We start from the raw sequence: 26259 nt of genomic DNA, 5'->3' as shown, positions 1-26259 counted from the left end.
CTGTATTTCTCCCTTATGAGATTAAAGAAATCAGTAGTGTGCACCTTTTAAATCTGCTCTTTAAGAGTGGCGACCGCCTCTCTTCAAGAGAGGTTTGTCCCCACTCGCTCCTTAGGAAATGACAAGCCTATGAATATTTAGCACAGCATAGAGCCAGCTAGAGGAGAGGACCAGATCTAAATTCTCATAGGTATAACAAGGATTCTTCAGTTAACAAAGTTTAACTTTATCTTGTTTATATTTAACAGCTCTATGACCATAATTTAGTCAGTCCTGGCCTGTCATTTAATCTCCCATAGGTTATATGACATCCCTGCTATTATGGCCTTCTTAACTCAATAGTGACATGATCTTAAATGCCGTGACGGTGACTAGAGGGACTCAAAATAACCCTCCTCCTATTGAGGAATGCACGTGGCAGCTACCAAAGTCCTGATTCCATAAGCTATATAAAGTATTGCACAATAATAAAGTTTGTCCAATGCTAATGATGTAAAGATTTTTCTTTTCAAATTTAATTTCAGGTGTCTTTTGGTTTGTCTGTTCTGTTTAGCGGTTGCATGGAAGCTCAGCTTTGTCTCATGTTCAGTAGAGAATCAGTGAGTCTCGATGTTGGTTGGCTGCACACAGAGCACAGTTTGGTTGGGTTCTCATGTTACTTCACCTCTTGCTCCACACAGGCTGCTCTATCATTGCTCAACCATTATGGCTGACTTTTACCACCTTTTTTGCTTTTTTAAAATTAATGAACTTATTATCAATGTAACAGTGCCACACAGGACCGTAACAATTTACAAGAAGTCTCATATTATGATAAATGTTTTTTAAAAAGTGCTCTGTTATTGTTTTGAGGTGGACGGGAGTTAGCTTTGAGGTTAGACTTGGAGACTATCCCATCAGTCAAAATATAGTGCTTCTCACATTAACACCACATTCCATGTCTGACAGCTTTACACTGCAATATCAATAATGATACGGCGAAATGACTGATCTGCCCACTGGCAAATGAAAAGCAAAGAATAGAGGAAGTTATTGACAGACTTGGATCTGCCTCAGTCTAATCTATTTTCCTCTTCTATGCCAACTTGGTTTGACCGAAAACGCACAGCAGATGTGAAGGTTTCGGTAGATATCAAAATGTTTACCATTTGAAATAAACATGGCCTACTTTAGGCACCGGAGAGGCAGATTCCATTCTTGCTGCGAGCAGATAGGACATGCCACTCCGCCAATGGCTAAAATATACAGTTGTCAGAAAATATTAACTGATGAAAGGGGGGCGAGGGGGAGCAGCAGTCACTGCAGAACGATTGGTCAGTTATCTGAAGCATTAATCTTCTCTGGGGCTTGTTTTAAAGCAGACATAATACAGAGGCACGCTGACTGGCTCAGCACTGTTGGCCGCTGCCTGGGGCTGCCTGGCGGCTGTGAGGAGCTGCTGAGAGGAATGGGTTTATCTCTCCGGAGGAAATGCTGCACCATCTCAGCCAAGATGGGGCTGAGATTGCGCTCAGCTCCTCCGAAGGTGGCTCCGGTTGAGGGGAGTCTCCACATAAGTAGTTGATATGAGTGTTTTATTTCTCAGATCGGCTTCCCTACTCACGCTGTCAGTGAGATATGCTTTTGACTTGTGAAGATAAACTGCACCCTTAAGGAACCACAAATACAGAGGAGTGTGTTTGGTTTCCTGATGACTGCAGATAGTCTTGTCAGTGCCCAGGGCGAGACACCTACGTCCTAATAGTAGTTTTTTTTTATGAATTGTGTGAGGAGTAGCCTTGAGGTGTTTTTTTTTAAACTTTTGATTAATTATGGTTTGCCGTTCTTTCTGTGTCAGGTCCCTCTGTGCTGCTGTAAACACCTACTACCTGGCGTGTTCCCGCTGCCCCCTCAACTGCTCCTATGTGCTGTTCAGCAACAAGATAGCCCTCCTCATGGACCTGCTGCTGCATCAACTAACAGTAAGTCCACACACCCCAGCACATCACCCAGACCTATATAAATTGAATCTTTAATAAATTGAGAATGAATATTGGCGTAATTAGTGTGTTAAACGTGTGCTAACATTATTCCAATTTGCAGAAAGTGCAGTAAATGTGCAGGAGATGCTGAACTTGTTTTGATACTTATGAAGGTATCAAATGCATTATCAGATTACCTTGAGTATTTCTCTCCTACCCACACATAGAATTAGCCTCTTTTGTTAACCCTTCTTTGTTTTGCTATAAATTCCTCTGTTGATACACAGTGGTTTAAGCCCTGAGAAACCGCTGCCTTTTCGCCGGTGTCTGCTCCTAGCACAGTGTTAATAAAAGACAGAGCGAGACACACGCTAGCGAGTAACAAACCCTTTGCCCAACCGCACTACAGATGCTTCTGGACTGAGGGAATGTGAGAGCGCAGTCAGTCAGGCAGGCAGCATGGCGGCGAACATGTCAGCCCATATCCTTCAGCACTCTGTAAGAGGGACTGTAAACATCAGCCCACTCCAAACATCTAACGGTGGCGGCTGGCCGGGGCCGCCTACACTCACAGCACAGACGGGACAAGGCACAGACATGGGGCTGTGGTACATGCATGAACTCTACTGGGGCTTCCTTCTCCAGTCCCGAGTTCCAATCCAAAGCAGTCATATTTCCTGAGGGCACGCAGAGAGAGGTTAGCCTGTATGCTTCAGTTTATATAAAACATATCCCAGCAGCTGCTCTGATGACTGACATATCCAACAGCACCGCAGGAGACAAACTAACTTTTCTCCATGAGTTAGATGCTGATAAAGAATGGGCCTCAACAATTATTCATGCACCTACTCACCCCCCTCTTTCATGAATTGTTTTTAAGATTTTATATTTTCACACAGCTCTGCATTTGTTGTCATGTTTTGTTGTTTGACTGTGTGTGTATGCGTGTGCGTCTGTCTATGTTCTGTCATGCATTTGTGTGTGTGAGAGCAAGAGAGTGAGCGAGTGGGGGTAGCGCTGCTGTCTGAGCATGTCCCCCTTTTAATTAGATTTGTGGAGAATGTTGGTGGATTTACCTACGCTGTCAGCATGCACCCTAACCATTAGAGTAAATGAGATGGTTTTACCCAAGCAGGGTTTTCCATATTGAACGGTCTCACTATATCTTAAATCCGGACCTCTACTTGTATGTTTTCATGTCATTTTTCTGGAAAAGCAAATCCAGACAAGTGATCCCCTGTTTATCCTCTATCTCGATCCTCTGTTTTCCTATGGGCTTCTGTATTTGCCCACTCTCTGTCATATAGCAGGTCAGTCATCTAGCATATAGCAGGTTTATAGTGCAGTAAACATAGAACACCTTCCTTGTTTGCACCAGTGTTTTATGTTTTGTTTTTTGATTTTTTTTTGCTTTCTGTTTGTCATCTGTGTGGCTGAGGGAATACCTCAGACAGCTCTCATATGCCACCATGCTGGCACCTCACCAGTCGCAGTGTCACACTGATTGTTAACCACCAATTTATGGGCTGGAGCTGATGAATAATAAACTAACAAACCTGGGGTTATTTATGCCTCACTGTATCATGTACCAACTAGGTGGAAAGAGCCTGCACTGATAAACAAAAGCAGGCCATATATTATTTTCTGCCTCTGGGTTAATTCGATGGCATTTAAAATACATGCTTAGGTTTAAATGGTCCTGTCTTTTGTTTGTCACCCTACTCTTTGTGGATACTGTGTCTAATGGCATCTGGATGCTGTCACTGTCATTTCTACTGGAATCTGTCAGTGTCATGGTTTGTTAGAGGAGAAGAGAACTTGGTGATGCATGTGATACATGTTAAATAGTTGCTTGGTATGGGCTACCTTGTTTAAAAATAGCACTTTAACCAAGTTTCTTAAGGGTCTTTGCTTCTCATCATTCCTCAGCTGTATGTGCCAGATGAGGACAAGTCCATCTTCGGGCGCAGTGTGAACAAACAGGTGTTTGAGGGCTTGACCACAGGCCTGCTGCAGACCAGTGCCACCACCCTGGGGTTCCTCTGGCCCCATATCTCTGAGTATGGACAAAGCGAAAACGTGCGGATCTGCTCCCCAGATGCCAAGTCCAAGAGCTCAGAGTCCTTCAACACTCGTGCACATGACCTAATCAGGTACTCTCCTCCCCATCCTCTGTCTCCTACTATCACACTGCTCTCCTCCTCCTTCATAGCACCACTTTCTCTCCTCTCATGACCTTTTTACCTCCTTTAGTATATCCCTCCTCCACTCCTCTTCACTGGGTTGAGAGTTGGTCAACCTCTGATTTCCTCAGCAGCATGCCTTATGTAAAGAATAGGCTGACAAAATGTCAGAGCTCTTGGAAATGGTCCAACTGGTTTCTTGTTAGAATGGGAGTAGTGTGAGAGTGAGGATGTATTCTGGCATCCTTCCAACTTGTACTTTTTTCACACATTCAGCTCCGCATTTGAAGTCAAATCTTTTTCCACGGGGGCTACAAGGCAGCATAAACAAAGAACACTCCTAAAGCTTTGGACGGTCCCCTTGAACCTGGCTTTTGAGCGGCCGTGAGGGTCTGGGCTGTAGGAGTCAGGGCTATGTTGGGGAAATGTGGGCTGTGAGGAAAGGCAGGCCCAGCCGCCGAAGCCTTGAGGAAGAGTGGAGTCTTTCCACCAACCCTCCCACAAGCCATGATTCATCTGGTCAGAGCAGCTGCACAGGCCCACCACTCTCATCCACTGACCTAGTCGTAACCCTGGAGACAGGGGAGGGCCTGAGAAAAATGGTGTCGTCAGACTGGTAATCCCTAGAAGGAGCAGAAGATTTACCTCAACTGCCTCGCGTAATGTATATGTTAGTGAGGAAGGACAAAAGATCAAAACATTTTTAGCTTTTGCAACACCCTCCCATTATGCCAAACTATAGATCACACAGAAAGGAGACCGCCATTTCCTTTCTTCTCATTACCATTTGCTCAATTCACTTTTCAGTGCTCTCATCCCCTACCATTGTTATAAATGTCCAAATGCATGTGGCTTGTATGATGAGACACACAGGGGCGAGACTGACCACCGTTGAAGCAGTTTCTCAAACAGAGAGCAGGCATTTAACATAGCAGTCAGTGTGATGAAAGTTCCTATCAACCCAGGTAAAGCTGTGGAAGAGGATGAAGTCAAAACAATGGGCTGTGGTTCAAGTGTCAGATGACCTGTTGTGGAGGTTGAAAACAGGCGTAATCGCCTGCTTTGAGAGGACCTCACTCTGAGTGACAGTTCTAACAAAAAAAGGTATGCGAATGAAGCAAGGGCTGAAGGTAGTGACAAGACACAGAGGAACAGTGGACGGCTACTTCACGATCCACATCTCTTGGAGGTCTCGATTGACAGCTGTGGTGCTCCCTAGATTTTCCTAAGCTAGGGGTGTCTGAGCTGAGCAGGGGAGGGCCAGGCATACCTGAGCTGTAAGAAGATGGCCCCAGGTCAGAAGACTGTCGAGGGCCTAGAGCTGGGCTGGCACAGGGGCCACAACAGCCCTCTAATGACACTATTAGCAGTGATTTGTGGCTGAAAGAGTACAGGGAACATGATCATGAGACCTGTCATTGGCAAAGACAAATTGGGGATATCACAGTAATACCGGGGGGTGGAGGGCCTAGGTGAGATATCTGATTTCAGCTGCAGTGCTGTGGAGGTACGCACAGTAAAGGCCTTTGTTTGTCCATGTGAAATGAGTTTTAGAGAAGAATTTTCAGTCAATTTCTATTTTAACATTGGGAAAATAATAAAGCATTAAAAATCACTTCATGCTTTTGCTCTTTCTTGTGTCTCTTCCAGCTATGTAGTGAACATGGGTTTGATTGACAAGCTGTATGGGTGCTTCCTGTCGATCCAAGGTCCCGTAGACGAATGTCCCAAGATGTCTGCCTTCCTCCAGCAGGCCTCGGCTCTGCTGCACGGCATGTGTAAGCTGTGCTTCGCTGTGACTGGACGGTGAGCATGTCTCTTACTCCTTTACCGACCTTAGACATCCCTGTGATCTCGTGATCTCTCTCTTACACACACACACACACACACACACACACACACACACACACCTCTGCGTGTTTAATGACAGAGAGTGAGTCATTGTCAGTTCTTAAATGTCAGAAGGTTCCATAAAGACAGGGCTCATGGTTACTCAAACAAAGACTGTGGCTGCGCTGCAATCAGCCAGCAGGTCGTTTCCTGCAGTCAGCTAGCTGGCCAAGTCGTCGTTACTGCAGATAGAGATAGGCATCTACTTGACCCCAGCGCTCTGTCACTCACCATAAACCTTAGCCCGCAGCGCAGGGGGAGCCCACCCACGTGTGCTAGGGTGACCTCCACTCAGAGAGGTTCAGTGGCGCCGCTGACAGAGGCTAAGCACACAGTCACACCGAGGGACATCAGAACCACAATTCCTCACTTAAAAGGAAAAGAAATGCTGACCATGGCAGCATGGCCAAATGGGGTCCGTTGTCATGCGTGACACTAAAATTAGAATTTGAATGTGCTATATGCATTTTATACATCCTTCCTTTGATTCTGTAATTGTGATATTTCATCGGTGCAGCAGGTAGAAATTCCAGCCATTGAAGTTGTTTCGTAACAACCATACCTCTGTGCTACTGGCAGCGCACTGGTCCAAGATCCTGTGATTGTGTTTTCAGTGCCCACTCGCTGTCACCCAGTGTGCTACTGTACGCTGCCAGCTGCTAGGTGCTGCTGTAACAATAACCAGCTGCTTCACACCGGCATGGCAGAGGACAGCTAGGCCTATGTGTGTCACTGAATATCTGTGAGAAAACACAGTGTCAGACCTTGCAGGTTTAATGAGCACACTGTTTTGTGTTATTATCAATATGCAGATAATCCATCCAACTAGCTCTGTTCTGCCAGGATTCCCTTTCTGTCATATCTGAGAATGCTCAGTGGGGTTGTGGAATATTTCGGCCATGCCAGTTGCTGTGTCAGGGGATTATAATGGCATTAGGAGACTGTGTTCCTGCCGAGCAGCACATTTCCATGCAGAGCCTGTTGGCTAACATCAAGTATCAGCATGCACAGTGGGTTCCATCCAGAGGTCACAGCCTCCGTTCTGTATGGCTGCAAATCATAGCTCATGCTGCTGCAGTAGTCTTAAATTTGTCTGTGCTATAGATTGTGGGTTTTCATTATGATGTCTTCTGCATTGCGACTGAATATTTTTTTAATGCAATTATCCGATTAATTACTTCTCTTTAAATTCTATTCCGCTGGTGTTTCAGTTTTATAAAATTATATGGTCAACTGGAATGCTAAATGCACTAATGTAGTTTGCTCAGTGTGCGCCACAGTGAGCCCCGAGGCACTCAAGGGGTTCCTCAGCAGAATAAAAAATTGTATAATAATTCAATAAGAATTTTTTAAATAATTTATTTCCAATTTGTTTCAAATTACTGACTACCCTGATTGCTAATATCCCATGTTTTGATTATTAAATGCCATTCTGTTCTGCATCAAATTTAATAACAGCACATTTTTTCAGTTTGAACTCCCCGCCCAAATGTCATTTGGAGTTCTTTAGCATGAAGAATTCTCTTTAGCAATCCATAAACATGAAAATGTTTGAAATCCCTTACACTAATGCCAACCAGGTTGATTAGGTTTAGCTCTTAAAATGTGATGTACACTGACAGGATGATGTTACCAATCCCTTTAACCAACAGGGTGGCACCTTGTCAGAGCCAAACAAACATATCACCTTGAATCCTATCAGGTGGGCCTTGATTAAATGTGCTGGAGTACTCAGCACCTTGTCAGGCAGCTCAGTATAATCTGCCAGCATGGAGTCATTGCCACATGCTTCACGTCATTGCATTACAATGTTTACTATACCCAGAGTGATAGTGGAGGAGCAGAGCGTAGACTTTCTTGCAGGCTCCACTCTTTAGCTACAACCAAACTCTCACTCAGTGAATTTCACAAGTTAAGTCACTTAATACAATAGGTATGCGGTGCTCACGGGACAGCATCTCTATCTAAAGGGAAGTCTTTTCCAAGCCCTTGTCTAGTGCGTAAATCTAGAAGCCATTGAGGTCTAGTCTTGGGCCATTGCAGTGAAGAGAACAGCCATCATCCTCTCAGGTTCAGTGCCTTTCTGCTGCGTGACAACAAGGCTCTTCAGTTCACAACAGTTGCAGTTGATCCAAATGCTATGCAGTGTCTCTAACCATAGACCATAATATAATGAGTGGGGGGTGGGCAGTACACGCACATGTAAATTAAGGGGGGAATTAATTGACAAAAAATCAATTGTATGACTTGCGTTCCATCACATCCTTCCCAGTTGTTGTTTGGTCTTTGTTGGTCTTGTTTTTGTTCTGTAAAATCTAATTTGAATGACCATGCATACATTTCCTCTCTCTCTCCCAGCGCTCCCAGTATATTTGACAACAAGCGCCAGGACCCAACTGGATTGACGGCCCTGCTGCAGTCCACAGACCTGGTGGGAGTGGTGCACACGCTGTATTGTATCCTGCTGCACAGTTCCTTGCCAGAGTCTGCTGCCCAAAGTCCTCAGGAACCCTACGCCCCCGGGGTCATCCAGGTGGCTCTGCAAGGCATCCGCTTCCTCAACAGTTTTGCCCTGCTTGACCTCTCCGCCTTCCAGGTATCCAACATGAACTCTAACCCCATACACATTCTCTTTTCACTCATACAGATAGCAAATTCCTTATAGGTCCAGCAGATAGTCACGTTTAGCGCTTTGGATGCAGATTTTTATTTTTATTTTCAGTCATTTATCTGATATTGATGTTTTCTTGAACATATCATCTATATTGTTGATGTAGTATGCTCATCACATTCCACAGAGTGAAATTCATAGTGGGTAATACTGTAATACTGTTACAACAGTTACAATGTTTTTGCTGACCAAAGGAATAGCTATTACCTTGGAAATAACTAATGGGTATCTAATTAAACAATAAACAGTAGAAAGAGTAAGTAAAAGTCTTGATATTCATGTCCCATTTCACTGTTTGATTTACTGCCAAACTCATATCACAGCAGACTATCATAAAGATGCCCACAAATATCACAGTTGTCCTTCCTGGATATAATCCTATGTGCACGTGATCAGATGGATGCTAGTTCCTTTGTTAGGAGCTATTAGAAGAGGAGTTGTTCTCCTCAGGATAAGGCTGACCTGTGGACATAAACATGGGTGCCCCTTGACCCCAGGTCAGTTGTTAGGGTTGAAAGGAGCCCGGTGGGTCAGCAGTTTGGATGGACCGGGAGTGATTAGCACTGTACCCAGGGCCGTACATTACGCACCCCGATGAGGAGAGGGCGACAGCTTCACTGTGCTAAGTCACCGCAAAGACAGAAAGGCGTGAGAGGAAGTAAGAATGTTATTAATTATTTTAATGTCTTGTGGTAATTACTCTGAAGCGGCTTCCTCTCACTGACCCGCCACACTCAGGCTATTCAAAACAGCTGGAGGTCAAAGCATTTCAGTGCCTGAGTTTTATGAACATTTTAAATAATGTTTCTTTTTGGCTGGGAGTTGTAATCACCTTGTGTTTCACATTACCTCACAGCGCTGGCTAATAAGTATTGCACTGGATGGTGCGGTGATCAGAATGCAGGCCGGTAGCTCACTCTGCTGCAGCATCAGCTACAAATAACGGCTTTAGAAGGGAATTTCAAATGGGCAAATGCGATATAAATAACCGGGTTTTGCAGTGCTGCCATTTTAGTAGAATACTCTCCAATAAATTTGTGCTACACAAAAATGTGAAAAAGGAGCGCAAGTGTAACTTGAGATTCAAACCAGATATGCTTTTTTTCCATTATTTCCACAGAGCGTGCTTTTGAAGTCAGTCATAATATTCACTCACTGACGCAGAGGTCTATTTGTCTGCCCTGTTGCCATTGCTTTGTTCACCTCAGCTTGACAGTTGCTGCATGGTGCAGTGAGTTTGATGGATATGTTGCCAGCATGCGTAGGTTATGAGGCCTGAAAATAGCAGTGAACGTCTCAGGTATTGTGTTTATGGAAGTGTTTACTTGCAATGCTAACGCACCCGAACTTCCAGTGGAATCGTGATGACCTTAGGGTGCTCTGTCACACTGACATGTTTAACAAATACTGTCTGTAGACTGCTGCTAGCATCTTGTCTCTGAGGGGGATTGGGGTTTTCTATGGTGGGACACCCCCCACCCCCACTTGAATTACTCATACTGTAACATCAGTTCCCACCAGCAAAACATATAAATCCCATCCATCTCTTTTAATACAGCAAATCTGGCCTTTTATTATTTTGCATTGTCATTGTTTTACTGTATGATGACCTGAGGGAAACCCTTTTCTATGAAATGCAAAGAAGCATGAGTTAATTGTTTCTGTATATTGCTGAATAGATACGTTAGATTGTGTAGCATATGCATATGTATTATTATTATGTATTATTATGTATCTATATCAATGTCCGTGGATATCATTATGCATAGATGATGGAGGACTGCTGACATAGATACTTGTGTTTTTAAATTACTTAAACCGAAATTTACAACCTTATTGGTCTTTTTAGATGTGGTCTGGAAATGAGGGTCTGTGTTTAATTATGCTGCTTGGTCTTTGTTTACTACTTTTTTCTGTGATTTTACTTCTCTACACCTGTGTGTGTGTGTGTGTGTGTGGGTGTGGGTGTGGGTGTGTGCGCGCACGTGTGTGTGTGTGCTTATGTTGTTAAATTAAGTGTTTAAAAGTGTCTTAAAGGCCCATGAAGGCCTGGCATTTTAATGCAAGACACTGAAATAAATTCAAATCAATCAATCAATCAAGCAATTAATCAATCAATGTATTATACTCTCCTTAATATACACTGATGTGCTTTGTCTGTGTTGTTTCAGTCTGTTCTAGGAGCCGAGGGCCTGTCTCTGGCTTTCCGCCACATTGTCAGCTCCTTACTCTGGTACTGTACCCAGCATTCCTCTGAAGAGCTGCTGCACGAAGTCATCATCTGTGTGGGCTACTTCACCGTTAACCACCCTGACAACCAGGTAATGCAACAGAGCCATAACCACTGTAAACATTTATTACTCCTTCAGTTACATTTGACTGTTTCAGTTGCAAAAAGCAGTCTTTTTAATCTGTGCACCCCAGTAATATCATCTTACTATTGTTCTGCTCATGTATTATTTGTCAGAGAAAGGGTGTAGATTTTGCTGTTGCTATAATTGTAACAAAAAGCACCTGTTTAAAGATTCATGCCTTGGCATCTTTCTGCCTTTGGTCTGTGTGTCGTCTATTGTCCCGGAGAGTGACCCATTGTTCCCTCCTGGTAAAGCCAGGCAGTGTGCAAGTCCTGGTGTTACAACTACTTAGGGGGCTCTGTGGAAGTGAGCAGGATGTGATGGAGCAGACTTGGCTGCTGTGTAATTGGCTGTCATGCATGGCCCGTCTACCGGGCCCCTGATTAGCCGTGCTACAGTTGGCTGGGCTTTGATTATGTCAAGCCTGACCCACACAGGCAGCAGCCAGCAGCTTCATTCTCAAACCTCTGCTACGTCATTCATGTCCTCACAGCTGCGGTCAACCCCCATCGCAACAATTTATAGGCTGATTACCGATTCTAATTTGACAGATTTTTTTAGTTCTAATTAAAGGATCCACCTCTGCTTTATGGCAGTTCAGCTCTCCCCCTCTGCTCCTATCCAATTTAATTATTCTGATGTACAGAATTACCATTTGTTGGTCATTCTAGATCTGATTTGCATATTATATTGGATAATTGAATGAGGACTGATGATTGAATTAAGGGGGTGACAGATGATTCGGCTTTGTACACTCACAGCGAAGTTAACAGAGCAGCCATGCTTGACTGTATCTGGCTTTTTTTTTTCTTTTTTTTTTTTAAATCAAGTGCCATTTGCAGCGGCCCAATGCAAAGATCTGTCCTTCATTCGCAGACTGGGCACTGCCTATGGGAAAGCTTTTGAGAAACAATGAAAAAAGTCCTAACCTACTTTCAGGTTTAAGAATTTAGTCAAAAAATTATATTATAGAGTATGGATTAGTCGGGAAACAAGATCCCACACAAACTCCACATACAGAGTTGATCCTTGCCAGTGGTCCAGTTCCTGGAATGTGTCCATGCAGTTCCGCACCAAGATGGATGGCGCTAAGGGGAATATTTAGAGCAGCTTGAGCTTTTCTCAAGCTAATGTAAGCATTGGCAGAACACAAAAGCAGCCCGACCCAGGGCCCGTGCGGTCGCAGAGACTGCTGATTCACTGTCGGCACACCAGCTTTTGTTTATATATGTGCTCTAGAAATAAGGCTGCTCATAAAAAGCAGAACTTTGAAGCAGCACTATACGTAGTGATGTATTCCCTCTGTTCTGGGGGCATGAATAATTCACCTTGTCATACAAAAAGCCATTGGGCGAGTGACATATGCAGTCTTGTGTGTTTTTCAAGTGTGGTTCTGCTCATGGGGGCCATTGAGCCATGTAGCCATATGCTTCATTGTCTGTTGGGTGGATCCATGGAGACCGTTCCACAAAAAAGCAGGACAAACGAAACCTATTCTGTAACTGACATGTTACTGTACTTCCTTTTCCCCTGAAGAGATATGTACCGGTAATCTCCCTTGCCTTTCTACTCTTAAATACAGTGATTCATTTGTGAATCATCCTTGGTGATGATCTGTAGATTCTTTGAGCTGACGGAACTGTAATTGTAAACTGTTGACATGTTAACCCACCTGACTCCTGCTCGCTTTCTGAAAAAGGCAATTTGACTGGAGTGTAGAGGTCTTAAGAAAACTTTGCTCTCTCAATAAATGGAAAATGGCCACACACACGCAGGCACTGTGAGCTACACACACACACAAGCACTGTTATCCCCCCCTCTCCACCCTCCCCTCACACACACACACACACGCACATGCACGCACAGAGGTATTCAAGCAGATCTTATTTCAGGTAGAGTATGGAAAATTTTTAATGTAATGGGATAATTACATTTTCTCTAGATTGACTCCTGAGATTAACTGCTGAATTCCTCCTTGCTTTGCTATACTGTATTTCGGGAACTTGTTTTCTTTATACTAGCGAGCATCTCATGAGCTATGGATCGTCTCTAGACCGAACATCCTACACACACACACATCTCCAGAGCTCAGCCTTATCTGTGGGGTCATTCCTCTCCTTCCCATTCTCTACGAGGGCGTTTCCTCTGCCCTGCAGGCCCAAGCCAAGCTCTGGGCCTGTAATTCCTGTTAACCTGATGTTGAAACGCTCCCTTCAGCAGTCCATTACTGCCAAGACAACCAAGCCCTCACTGCCTCCAGGGTAAGTGTGGCTCGTGCAGACCATAGGGAGCCAGCGCTGGGGAATGCACACTCTGTATCACCCAGCAGAGTAAACAGAGGGAGAGAGACACAGACAGACACACTCTCCGCTGACTGGCAGGAGAGAGCTTGATTGTTAGCTCGGTAGATGATTTACACTCTGCTTCAAGGGTGAACGCAGGTCCAACTGACTTAAGTGAAGTTGAGGACATTTTTATCCCCGTAAACCTTTCAGTGAGGAGTTTCCATTTGTCTATAATACCATAGTCAGGATAGTTTCACAGCAGAACTATCAGCGGTGGGATCTAGGATGGAATGACAGCGTCAGCTCATAGAGATAAATAAAGAGTTATTAGGCTTTATTGTGTAAACACCAGGTTTTTATGGGTTTTTAGCAACTGACAATCGCCTTAAAAGTCAAGTTGGGGTGACTATGTCAATGTCTGCGTCGCCAGCATCCAATTGTCCTGAGGCAATTTACATAGCATCCAGTGCACGTCTCAATAAGCCATTGTAAATGTTGTGAGGTAGCACTAAAGAGCTATTTGACTTACTTTGCTGACTTACTTTGCTGACACTGTGGTGTCTTCTCAGAGTTTCCGTTATATAGCCTACATTTTGCAGCGGCGGCCCGCCACTGCAAAATTATTGCCACCGCTGCTTCAGAATTTTATGAAATGTCATGAAGTTGCTATTACACGACTCTGCAGAGGGCTTTTAATTTGAAACGACGGATACAGGAACACGTGGCGACACCCGGCCGAGGCGAGAGGGAGAGAGAGAGAAAGAGGAGAAAAAGAAAGACAAGAGAGAGAAAGGTAGATTTAACTAGCTAACGTTAAGTTAGATAGATTTTACATTCGCAGTGTATTCTCTATTGATGTTCATGGCCAACTAATTATTATTAATATTAATGATATATCGTGAAATAATGTTCCAGCTAATGTTAGCTAGGTAACGTTAACGTTAGCGAACTCAGTGAATCATAATACGGTAAGTTACTTCAAAAGAAAAATTAAAGAAAAATGAAGTGCTCTCAGCCAGGCTGCAAACTTTGCCACTAAGGCTAATATACAGTGCCCTCTGTAAGTAGTGGGTCAAAGAGGCATTATATATGAATAAATATGTTGTTGTAAATATGTCAATAAATATGTTCTAAAGTTTGTTTTGCAGTCAAGTGTCACTTCATTTCATATTTTTTAATTACCTATTGATATTCACTCCGACCGTCGGCGTACTACACGCGCGCACCGCCCAGGTACAACAAAACCCTTTACCCCCGCTGCTAAAAAAAATCCTAGAGGAAACACTGCTTCTGGTGTGCTGCGCCTGTCTTATCAGCAAGGCAGTTCCACCATGATGGATCTGGTTTATATTGTGGATTCTAGTGTCAGATATACGGCCCTATTCTGACGCTGGTTCCTCCTGAGGTGTTTGGGCTGTCTAGACATAAGGATGAATAGAGATTCCTCAGCGCATCCAAAATTGTCACCCTTCTTCTATATGTACCGCATCACAAATTCCAAATTAAATTTGTTCAGGAAGACATTAATAAGATTGCTTTGCACTGAATCTGCAATCTGTCTCATCTAGCAGTGCTGGTGCCTCATGCATGGGCTAATTATTGTATTTGAGATTTATGCTTTATTGCATGTCTGAATAAGGCCTAGTAGTTGTTTTTTTCTCTCTGTTCTTAAACCTGCTTCAACTTGGTTTCCGCTCCAGCATTGGATTTTCCCAGGCATTTGTTTGCGTTTCAGAACATTAACTTTACACACTCTTTGTTGTCATTGTGGACAGTGAGGAAGTTATGTAATGGAAGCGTCATAAAAACACAGTCCTGTTTTAAAATGCCAGGTCTGTGAACTTAAGAAAGAACAGAGCAGCCAGACACTTGAGTTTTTTACGGGGCCTGCGTTATACTCGGGTCTGATGCATGGGTTCAGATGCTTGTTGTTCCTTTCATGATGTCAGGGTTTGAGCAGATACTTCAGCTGAACTGGAAGAAATAACGCTATGGCATAATCCCTCGTTGGAAACACTGTTTTGAGCACTGGTGTTGCTCCTCACCTGGGAGAGGCCTGGAAAGTTGGCAGTGGACTTGGTTTCTTTGTAACCTCCAGTACGTTGCTGCCACCAGGCTTTGTTTTATGTCTTTCTGCGTCAGGCACTTGAGGGTGGACAATTTGTTTAGGCAGCTGAAGATGGAACTCTGCATAGTGGAGGATTATGAGATTGCTGGGTGATTTGTGGGTTGGATCTCCTCAGAGCCCGAGCTTAAACACCCAACACTTACTATGGTGTTAAATTATGATACCTAAACCATAAAGTTCTGGATTATAATATTCAGCAGCGCAAGAATCCACAAGAACAACTAGATTTTTTTTTTTACCTTTCTGCTGAACCGTGGTTTTGACTTTCTTAATTCAGTAGCCTAAATTTATGAGCACCCCGTTGCCAGTTTGTCTTTGGGCCGTGTTGCAATGGAGAAGATAAATAAGATGATCTAGGATTTAGTGAAAAGTAGTATGAAAATGCTGAAACTACACACACTGAAAATAAGCAGCTCTGCTTTTGAAAACAACCAGAGCCTTCCTTCCTTTTTTTTCCCCTTCCTTCAGTGGATGAATTTGTCCAGTTAGTCCAACATTCCTTTGTGAAAAACACTTATTGGGGCAGGGAAACCATTGCTCTCCCATTGTTATGCACGCATATTCACAGTATCGGCTCATCTTGGTCATGTATTCCTCCGTTCGGTGCTGTACATGCGCTCTTTAATACAGACCACCGCAAAAATAAATCTGACCATAATTTGAAATATTCAACTAGCTGAGCTGCGCTTGATTTATCTTGCTAGAACCTAAACAACTTCAAAAATGAACACATCATTTGCAAGTTAACACAAATTCACTGCTCCTCATAATTTTAGTCATCTATAATCCATTTCAAGTATTATTTTGCTTAGACCTGTTTCAGCAGAGTGTTTGACCTGGCCAATGTGCGTTCTTTAAACAAATGATAATAGGAAATGGCACGGTTTTGTGGCCCTTTGAACGCTGCTGTAGAGGGCAGCTTTGAGAAGCTTCACCTTGAACTGATAAAAGCAGTGAATTATCGCTTTGTTTATCTTGCTGTTAAAACTCGGAGTGCATTATCAAAGGAGAATGCAACGGAGGAGTATTACGAAGTGTATTTTTAAAATCTTGTAAATCCTGTAAATTTATGCCACAGTGTCCGGGGGACCTCACCTCGCCCTTCTGGTTTCCATTGGGGTTGAGCCCCAGTCCCGTCGGCTGTACCTGTAAAGCAGTGGGGTGTTTTTTCAGCCAGGATTTACTGTGCTGACCCCCTGGCTCTCAAAGGAGCGCTGATGGTCTTCCCAGGCTCAGGGGAGATGCCCAGAGCATTAGGCCGGGACCCCTTCCCTTTGGACCAGTTCCCCTTCTAATCAAATGAGGCTGGGAGTGATTTGGTTTTAATATTGGTGGCCCGGATGTGATGGTGTGTGATTGACGGGCTGTGGTGAAGGGGAGCAGGATGTCGGCAGGGTGAAAATTCCATTAATGGTATTGCTCATTTCTTAAAGTGGGGGTGGCCGAGCTGCGGCGGAGGTTCGCTCACCCTGCCTTTCACCCCCCCACCCCACCCCCTTGCACCCCTCTTGCACTGTGAGTGCCCTCTCAACCTGATCTGCACTCCTGCGGGACAGAAATAGGCTTTTGCACCGAGTCTGATTCCACGTCTCACAGCGGCAAAAGTGAAGTTTTAACTATAATGACATCAAGGTACTTTCATCGATATTTCTCATTTCCCCCTATTTCACAACAGCTCCCCAATTGCTGGTGGTACAAAGGAAGAACAAAACATCCCATCATTGTGTTTTATAGCCTGTAATTGTGTGGTGGGAGGCTGTGCCCTCCAGTTCTCCTCCTAATGGCTGTTTGTGTGTTGTTTTAGTGGCAGATTTACATGTGGGAGGGGCGCAGGGCGGTGATTTACAAGCAGCAGTGCCACTGACTGGCTGCCTGGCCGGCTGACTGACTGACTGGCCCTGCTCTGTGTGTGTTCCAGGTGATAGTGCAGTCTGGCCGGCAGCCCAGCGTGCTGCAGAAACTGTGTCAGCTGCCCTTCCAGTACTTCAGCCACCCGCGCCTCATCAGAGTGCTCTTCCCCTCCCTCATCTCGGCCTGCTATAACAACCCCCAGAACAAGGTCATCCTGCAGCAGGAGATGAGCTGTGTGCTGCTAGCTACATTCATTCAGGTAAATCTGTGAACGTTTACACACATACGTGCACACACGCGCACACACACACGCTGTAGCTGAAGAATTCCATGATTTGCAAATGTGTAAATAAAATATCCAAGTACTATGAATTTCAGCACATCTTTCACATCACATCATAGGTTAAAAGACCCTCAGTCCTCTGCACTGGCTGATATCAGCTTGTTCATCTCATCCCTGGTGAACATATAACAGCCGGGGCTTTTACAAAGATAGATGGCTTCCTCCACAGTGGATTTACCTGCCACTGGTTCAGCTGCCAGTAAACAGCTTGTCTCCTTCATCTCCCTCTGACAACATGCCCCTCACTGTTCTGCAACCACCACTGTTTAGACACAGATTAACTTTCATTCAAAGGGAGACAAGCTATTGTCATTTCTTTCAAACAAAGCAGTAATGCATGGTGTCCTGCCCTGATGCCCTCATTGTTGAGTTAACCTCAAGAGCATTCCTCGGAGTAAAACAATTTGATCTATGATTGTTTGTCCCGCTTTTTGCTGAGAAAATGACGTTTGTTTTGTAAATTACCGGGAGAAGAATTTTTGTAGTAGTAGCTGTAAAATTATGCCAAAATATAGTATTGGTTCTTCACTGTAAGGCTGCATTATTTAATTATTCTAAATCTTAATTCCCTTAGGACTGTGCCTCAAGTGAGAAAGATCCAGACAATAAATCAAAGCAAGGTGGTAAGTTATTCTGGTAAATTTATCAAGCACAACAAAAAAAATGAATGTATTGTAAATTTCACTTTTTTTTTTAACTCTGTAAATTGCATTGGCTTGAAAAAGTGTTGCATCTCACCTAAAAATTGGTGTTTTTGACACGCAGCTCCTCCGATATATTTTCAGCAATCTTTGAACAAAATGTAATGGAGCCTATAAGTGATGTACTTGAGTATTATGCGATAACAATTGGTTGCCATGAATGCCTCTCAGCGCATGAATGCCGTTGGACAAATTATTTAATAAGGGCTCGTTCGGTGAAATTCTGAATTCTGTTTTAAAACGATCGAGAATTTCTGTTGTACACGCAGTAAATTTCTCTTCTCTGTCTCCCATACAAAGCTTCCCAGCCGCTGGATTACTGTGAGTTGTCGAACCGCTTTCCAAGAGATCAGTGGGACTCGGCGCTGCAGTTTTTCCTCAAGAAGCAAGAGGAGTAATGGAGTCGCACACTGTCCTCACAATGGATATGCATAGTGTAAACACTACAAGAGAGACTGAGACATGGAGATCCACTCTGCTTAATTTTTTTCCTTTTTGTTTTTTCCCTTTCCTTGACTTGAGGTCTGCACATGGGTAAAAAAAAATATGTTCTCCAAGTTTTGCCAAAACATGTAAAAATCTTTTGTCAATTGTCAAGCCTTATCCAGTGTTGGTGTACTTGTTATGTTTTCTTGGAAATCATTCATTGATGTTCATGGGGAATTTGCACAAAATAGCTGTTTGTATTTTGCGTCTGCAGTTCTGACACACGCACAACTATTCCATTCAGTACCCAAACTAATCGTTTGTTTCTGTCTTTGTTTCTGTTGTGGATAGAAATAGATACATTTCAAAGCAGTGATAATCAAAAATTAAAACATTTACTTATACTGTAATGATTCATTTACCAAACATTTCCATCAATACTGTTTGTGTTAATTTATTACATTTTTTTCTCATCAGTTAGAATGTGAATGGCCTGACCAGAATGTTATCCCTATAGTTTACATAGTGCAAGTTTTGTACAAGTTACATGGCCTGCCCTGATTGCTGATATGTGTTAAGAGTTATACTGTATATGTTTTTCATGTTCTCATATTTCCTTGTTACCGTTTTTCTTTCTCTGTGGGGAAGCACTTACAGATTAATATAATTTATTAAGTAGTTTACCTTTATCTGTCTATCACATCAAATAAATTACTTATGGTGATGTATCATTGTTCTCCAAGTCTTTTTTGTATAAAATATGCAGGTTTTAACTAATTTCTTTAGTGTGGCTCTGTAACACTTAACAAATAGCATGTTTACTTGAAACATTACTGCTCTTATTGTGTATGGCCTGTTACAAGTCTTGTACTTTTGACAACTAGGCCCCTAAAATTAGCACATCTTTATATTAAATATGATTTATGAGATGGGGGAAAAAGCAACTTGTAGAATCAAAATCCATTACTAACCTCAAAGTTAAATTGTTCTGAAAACATAGGAGCTGGTGTAACTTTTACATTTACACTCTGATGAAGGATGCTTACAAAATCTATCTACAAGTTTCAGTTAAATTGTAAGGAAATTATTATGAAGAACTTTTGAATCCAATTTTGTGCGCCACCTGATTTTTTTCTCAGTCATAGCAATCACGCCTGTACCTGTGCTGTGGATGTTTACCACTTTTTGACGTCTGATATTAATTTATTTAAATGATTCATCACTGCAGGAACAATGCTGCCTATAGGTCCTGCACATGCAAATTGAAAAACAATAACAAAACAAAAAAAGAATCTAGGCATGCCTCTGAAAAGAACAAAATGTGGATCTCCAAAACTGTTCAACTCTTTCTGCAACACTCGAGCCATCCTGTAGCTGTAGCCTTCAGCCTACGGGAAGTTTTTTTTGGATGATGATGTTAACATTTTAGACTATTTAATGCTCAAATTGCATCATGTCAGGTGTGTAATTCCCCTAGCGAAAAATCACTTCAATATCCCTGTAATATTCATGTAGGGATTTAAAGTGTATGGTACTCAGTTGACATTATGGAATTTCATTGTATTTTATCTCCTATGGTATCATTATAATATTCATACAGGATAGTCCTATTACTTTATATTTTTGCTGTAATCTTCTAAAATCTATTATAGAATTATAGTTATTTTTGTAAGGGTCTCAAGCAGTGTATACTAGTCTTAATATAACATTATTGTTCGCTGAACACGGTTTCCTTCACTGATAAAAGTTGATCCTCGTCAACAAATTGTTGAGGTGTAGGGTGTCGGTCCCGGCTTGACCCTCGTGCTCTCATGTCCAGCGGCTATTTGCCATTCGGGATTCCTACTGGAATGAAAATAAACTCAAGACACGCCAGGATGCGTCCGCGGGCTGGGAGTGGGAGTCTCCTCCGCTCCGCAGCAGAGACACAGAGAGGGAGAGCTGGGTTTTGTTGTGGGTCCATTCAGTGTATCGTTTGCAGGTGATGCCAGATGGAGATAAGGGGCCGCCGCTGCCTGTCCTCTGTCTAGACTTGTAACCATGGGCGTCAAGTAGGTATGGCAAGGTACAACACTTGCCATTTGCCTAAATAAGTCCAATCTTGTAGTTTCATTGTAATGGAGAGAAAACATCATGCAAAGAAATATATTTGAAAGGTATATTTTAAAAAAGCACATCAGGGAGGATTCAGGACCAATAAAACCTGTAAGATTTGTGCGTCTGTGCGTGATAGTTCGGTGACCTGTGTGTCAGTTTATCACATTGACCGAAAAGGCTATATAATATTTTGTCAGTCATCAGTCACTGCTCCACTTGGCCCCAGAAATTTAGTAAATATAAACCGGTTTCGAAGTTTTGGTGGCAAATGATAGGCTGTTATTTGCAGGGACTACATTAGATTTGCAAGGATTATATTTGTTATGCCTTTAGGGGTTTTAGTGAATTTACTCCCCGCTTGCAACTGGTTGGAAGGCGGACGCAGCGCATCAGGCTTAATATTTGGCAATATTGAAATTGTTGTTTTTCTAATTGCTGTAGGCTATGTCCGGACGTGTCAAATTATTTTTGTGGGAGAGCAAACATAAGATTTATTTTGAAACAGCCTTCACAAAACTTTCCATATTCTAGGATCTGTTCTCTTGTTTATATAAATTTAGTAGGAAAGTCTTCCAGTCTACACTTAAAACACAGTGTCACACATTACGAGCAGTATAGGTGCGTTATATATTTACCATAAAACTGATTTATTTTGCCGAGAAATATTTTTTCTGAAAGTTTAGCAACAAATAGATTTTGCATGCAATAATCAGTTAGACCTATATGGTTTTATTGATAAGATCAGCTATGCCCGTCTTCATAATAAATAACAATAACTTATCCTCTTGGAAAAAAAAACAACAACAAAAAACAATCCGCATCTCATTTGTTTCATTAATTTACAAGAGTCGATATTGAATCTTCTTTACAAATCATGCACATCTACACAGATTGGATTCTGGGCTCATACGACCTGCTAAACATAAGAAATAACGTTCAGTCGTCCAATAAAGGCTCACAGGCTGCGCGTGAATCCCACAGCGCATTCCTCACGTTATACCTATTTGTCCAATCCAGGCTTGGTTTGCATTGGCATCATAGCAGACGGCAAGGTGGCTTAGAGACAGTCCCATAACTAGAAGTCCTACTAGCCAACATGTGTCCATCAACAGCTGTGTGTCCTGCCGAAGTGTCCTCGAGCAAGACAGTGAACTCCTGCCTGCTGGATCACAGTGTCAGCTTAATTAAAATGTAAATGCAATTGTCATTAAACGCCAATCCTCGAGTTTGGGTCACGTGTTGCACACTTGAGAAAAGAGACGTATAATCCAGCCTGGTCCTGTTCCTTATTCTTCACTGATGATTTGTCACTGATGCTCAAAGAGGTCTGGGCACGTCCGTGCAGAATGGACGCGTGTGCGCGCGCTTATTGGGCCCCAGTGAACTTCACGGCCTCACGTGTCGACGGGGCTCGGCACCATGCTGTTGGGTGTGTCCGGTAACTGCGACGACAACGAGGTCACGTCGCTGCCCGAAGAGTTCCCCATAGAGCCCGATTCAGAGAAAGACACCTGCCGAGGGAAACGGGGGGAGTCGTGTCAGTTCACAACAGACACTGGGGAAATATATTTGTTTTATTTTGTATAGCTTGGCCCAAGAAACAGCTTGTCTGCACTTTGGATCTTATCAAAATGCATGAAAAGTGTGATATATAATCTTTTGAACTAGGGTTTTGGGTTATAATATCATGACTAAACCATCACCTTAATCTGTGTGCATCTCAATTAGCCTATTCTGATTTATTATTTTTTTAACTGCATATTCTCTCTTTCTCTCTCTCTCTCTCTCCCTCTCTCTCTCTCTCTCTCTCTCTCTGTGTGTGTGTGTGTGTGCAGGAGAATGTCTAAGCCCTTCACTTCATTCACTTTGTTTTTCTGTGTTTTTTTTTTCTCCTTACCAGCTGCTGGAAGGCGGGCTGGTCCAGGTCGCTCTGCAAGGCGAAGTCGCTCAGTGTTTTCCAAGGCGGCTGGTAAGTTTGCACCTCCACGGGATTCCCTTGGACGGTGTTATCGTGACGAATGGGGCTGCCTGCCACCAGAGGGGTACCTGTCAGGCCCTGCAGATTCTACGGGGCAAACCAGAAACACTCAGTTAGCTCACCTCTTGGCCAGTGATGGAGCCTGAGGGGGAAAGTCACTTCAGGATAAGAGTTTGAGCAGTGATGCAGCGGTAAATAAAAATGCGGCTTAAGTAGGCCTATCATCATTATAAGGCAAACAACTACCAGTAGCTATACACAAATAAAGCAATTACATTTTCAGAAAAACATTGACCCTATCACCGTTTAACTTACTCATATAAATTTACATCATAAAAATGTATGTCAGCCTATAAAAGATGGGTAAACTTAATTCCGCAAATAAAAGGTTGGGTTTACCCCCCACCACATTCTCTGCCATTGGCCCATAAAGTACACAAACATCTCTGAATGCGTAAAAAAAGACTGGAAAATTAGACTGGAATAAAGTTAAGTCAGGTCAAGTTCATTTATTTAGCTCTTCATCACAAGTATGTCTCAAAGGACTTTATAGAGAATGCGCCTCCCTAGATCCAACTAATCAACAATTACTTGCCACTGCATTAGGCTATTTATTTATTTTATCGAGCAAAAGGATGACAATAACAACGGACATCAACGCCATTTGATTACGCCGATCATTCACAGGAGAGGATGTTGAGTTATCCCGATTTTTTAAGATAAGATAAGAAGCAACCACCAATTTTGGGGGAAAAAGTAACGAGTAGTGTAACGAATTACGGAGTAATAAGGAGGTAAAGCAATAGGCTAGCATTACTTTTGAAATGATAAACGAATAATTGCCTATGTAGGGTATTACATAACTTTTTTTGAATTTTTTTGTTTGTTTTTATTTTAGTGCAGCCATGCATGAACACCAGATAGACTGCATCAACTCACGGTTTTGTCGCTGTGCCCCTGCTGCTGGAGCTGCTTCATCAGTATGGATCTCTTCTTGTCTTTGCAGCGCTTGTTCTGGAACCAGACGCGGATGACCCGGGGGCTCAGGCCGGTCATCTCCACCAGTTGTTCCTTCATCAGAGCGTCCGGCCTGGGGTTGGCGTTGTAGCAGGTCCGCAGGGTGTGGAGCTGCTTCTCGTTCAGCACCGTCCGGACCCGGGTGGTCTTCTCAGACTGCTTGTGGACGTGGTTTCTGTGATGAGGAGGGTGTCGAACCGAAACCGGGTCTGAGGTGAAAACAAACCAGCAGCTTTAATCTATTGTTTTGAAAAATTCGATTAAACAATAAATAATAAATCACCATTATATACAGTGCAGTAACCCTGTAGGCTAGAGCTGTAGTAACCCCATAATACATTTTAGAGGGATTCTATATAACCTATATACCTATATTATAGCAATATTATAGTGATATCATAGGACATTAAAACAATATCATAAATTACAAAAAGTAACTATAAACTCACTATTGAGTAGGCTACCACAGAAACACTCTCGCCTAAGTCCTTAGCCTATAGGAATATTATAGAAATAGTGATTCTTAATACCAGACCCAAAATCATTTTCAAGGTAGCACACATAATAATTCTTATTTAGTCGACTTTGTTTTAATTTCCAATTGATTTCTGATCGGCCTCAAAAATCATAGAAAACTTTGCAGGGATACGTTAACCTGTTGGACTGTTATTGCACCTACTTATAACCTAATAATAATAATAATAATAATAATAATAATAATAATATAATACACTGATTTAGGCCAAGCCACAGACATGGTCATTTTCATAGTAAAATTGGGTTGTTACAGAGCTCTAATGATAGCCTATAATTTTCCACAGGTTTAGAATAATGGCACAAGCAGCTTGCTCCTACCTGAGATGTGCAGCGGTCTGGAGTGAATGTTCCCCGGGCTCAGCGGGCTTCCTGCGGAGGCCCGCTCCGCCAGTAAGCCGTGATCGGCCCGACACAGCAGCTCGTCGTCCCGCAGAGAGAACTCGTCCCCCGGCAGCAGATGCCTGCTGCACACCGAGCACCGAAAACACTCCATGTGGTACACGCTGTCCCGGGCTCGCATCACCAGGTCGCTGCTGCAGAAGCCCATGTTACACTTTGCACATTTAATGCCAAATAACCTGAAAAGAGCGATGGAGAAACAATTGGTCTCAGTGGACTTATAGGGGTTTGAATGAAATGGATTTGATGCCGCTGTCAGCTCAAGTTCAATTCACAAAAATTCATGACAAGATTCAATTCAGAGGATGAAAAATTAATTGCTGCGACAACAAACTTATTTAGGCCCACAGTTCAATGCACATTTGCGCACTTTCATTTGCACATCCTACACATTGGCTCTGCATTTGAACTGGACAGTATAACCTACTTTTACTGTGGGTGAAATCTTTGTAGGCCTATGAAACTCTTGGTATGCTCTGTATTTATTACAGCAGCTCTATTTATTGTATTGTAAGCTATATCTGCATGCTCTCTGCTTTTTGCCATCTCATGTCATCTCATCTCAGTTATCCTCTTTTTATACCCCCTCCACTTTGTCTTTCTCTCTCAAAACATTCTGGAAAGGAAAACATTTCTGTATAGTGAACAACTCCTACCTTACATAATCTCTTTTACAGTACGTCTTGCCGTCTCGGACGAAGCAAGTGCAGGTCTCGTCCAGGTACTGGCTGCACTCCGCACACTTCAGGCAGGCTGCGTGCCACTCCAGGTCCGGGGAGACTCTCAGGATGTACTGGTCGTGTATCTGACTTCCACAGCCCACACACATTGCGATTCCCGACTTCTCTGCGAGAGGGGGATGCACACATTAATGCAACACTGTGCGCTGTTTTAATCCCCAGACATCCTTGTTAAATCCCCCCCACACCCCTTCCACCCAACGAGGAAAAAAACTATAGTAATCCTGTTATAAAGTTTAGAAGAATGCTATACAAATATCACAACAAAACCAATACGTGTAGCCTATTATAAGAAAATATTACAATGAGGTCATAGGAGATAAAAATACCACAAAGTAGGCTACGATAAGTGTCACTACAAACTCACTACTAAGGACCACAGACACAATATAAGTTACTATAAGAATATTATAGGAATATTATAGTGATTTTTCGTTAGGGCACGTCTGTTTAACATGTCTTTCGACATTATTCTGCACACCTCGATCTCTTATTGAGCGATTAATCATGAAATTCAAAGCATTACAGACTACGGCGAACAGGAGATAAAAGTATAAGATAAAAAAAAGACACAAGAAGAAGTTAGGAATGGAAAGAAGAGGAGTATAGCTTACTTTTGGAATGATCCCCCATATCATCCAAGAAAGAAGAATTGAGCAGGATATCCACCATACAGGAGAAATAGCCCTAGTGCAAGC

At 42.8% G+C, this 26259-nt stretch overlaps 2 protein-coding genes across 3 annotated transcripts in view; one reads left to right on the top strand and one right to left on the bottom strand.

Moving 5' to 3' along the window:
- The window catches only part of scaper (S-phase cyclin A-associated protein in the ER), a 59846-nt gene extending 40355 nt beyond the window's left edge, over positions 1–19491 (top strand). The window contains exons 24-31 of one of the 2 annotated variants that reach the window (XM_071915574.2): positions 1838–1961; positions 3891–4114; positions 5795–5950; positions 8393–8630; positions 10877–11026; positions 17391–17582; positions 18241–18286; positions 18668–19491. In XM_071915574.2, coding sequence (XP_071771675.2) covers positions 1838–1961; positions 3891–4114; positions 5795–5950; positions 8393–8630; positions 10877–11026; positions 17391–17582; positions 18241–18286; positions 18668–18765 — 1228 coding nt within the window. In that variant the 3' untranslated portion in view covers positions 18766–19491. Of the gene's footprint in view, positions 1–1837; positions 1962–3890; positions 4115–5794; positions 5951–8392; positions 8631–10876; positions 11027–17390; positions 17583–18240; positions 18290–18667 lie in introns of both variants that reach the window. The other variant, XM_071915573.2, reaches the window with a different exon arrangement.
- A 2235-nt stretch (positions 19492–21726) lies between these two features.
- Positions 21727–26259, bottom strand: isl2a (ISL LIM homeobox 2a). Its single transcript, XM_071915591.1, has 6 exons — positions 26176–26259; positions 25478–25667; positions 24741–25000; positions 23808–24094; positions 22788–22955; positions 21727–22401 (listed from the first exon to the last, which is right to left on the bottom strand). Exons 1-6 carry the CDS (start codon positions 26231–26233, stop codon positions 22285–22287), a joined length of 1080 nt encoding a protein of 359 aa, XP_071771692.1. The 5' UTR covers positions 26234–26259; the 3' UTR covers positions 21727–22284.

The sequence above is a fragment of the Centroberyx gerrardi genome, chromosome 4 (genome assembly GCF_048128805.1).
Source record: "Centroberyx gerrardi isolate f3 chromosome 4, fCenGer3.hap1.cur.20231027, whole genome shotgun sequence".
NCBI classification, from domain to species: domain Eukaryota; kingdom Metazoa; phylum Chordata; class Actinopteri; order Beryciformes; family Berycidae; genus Centroberyx; species Centroberyx gerrardi.
This window is presented reverse-complemented; position numbering and strand designations above follow the sequence as displayed.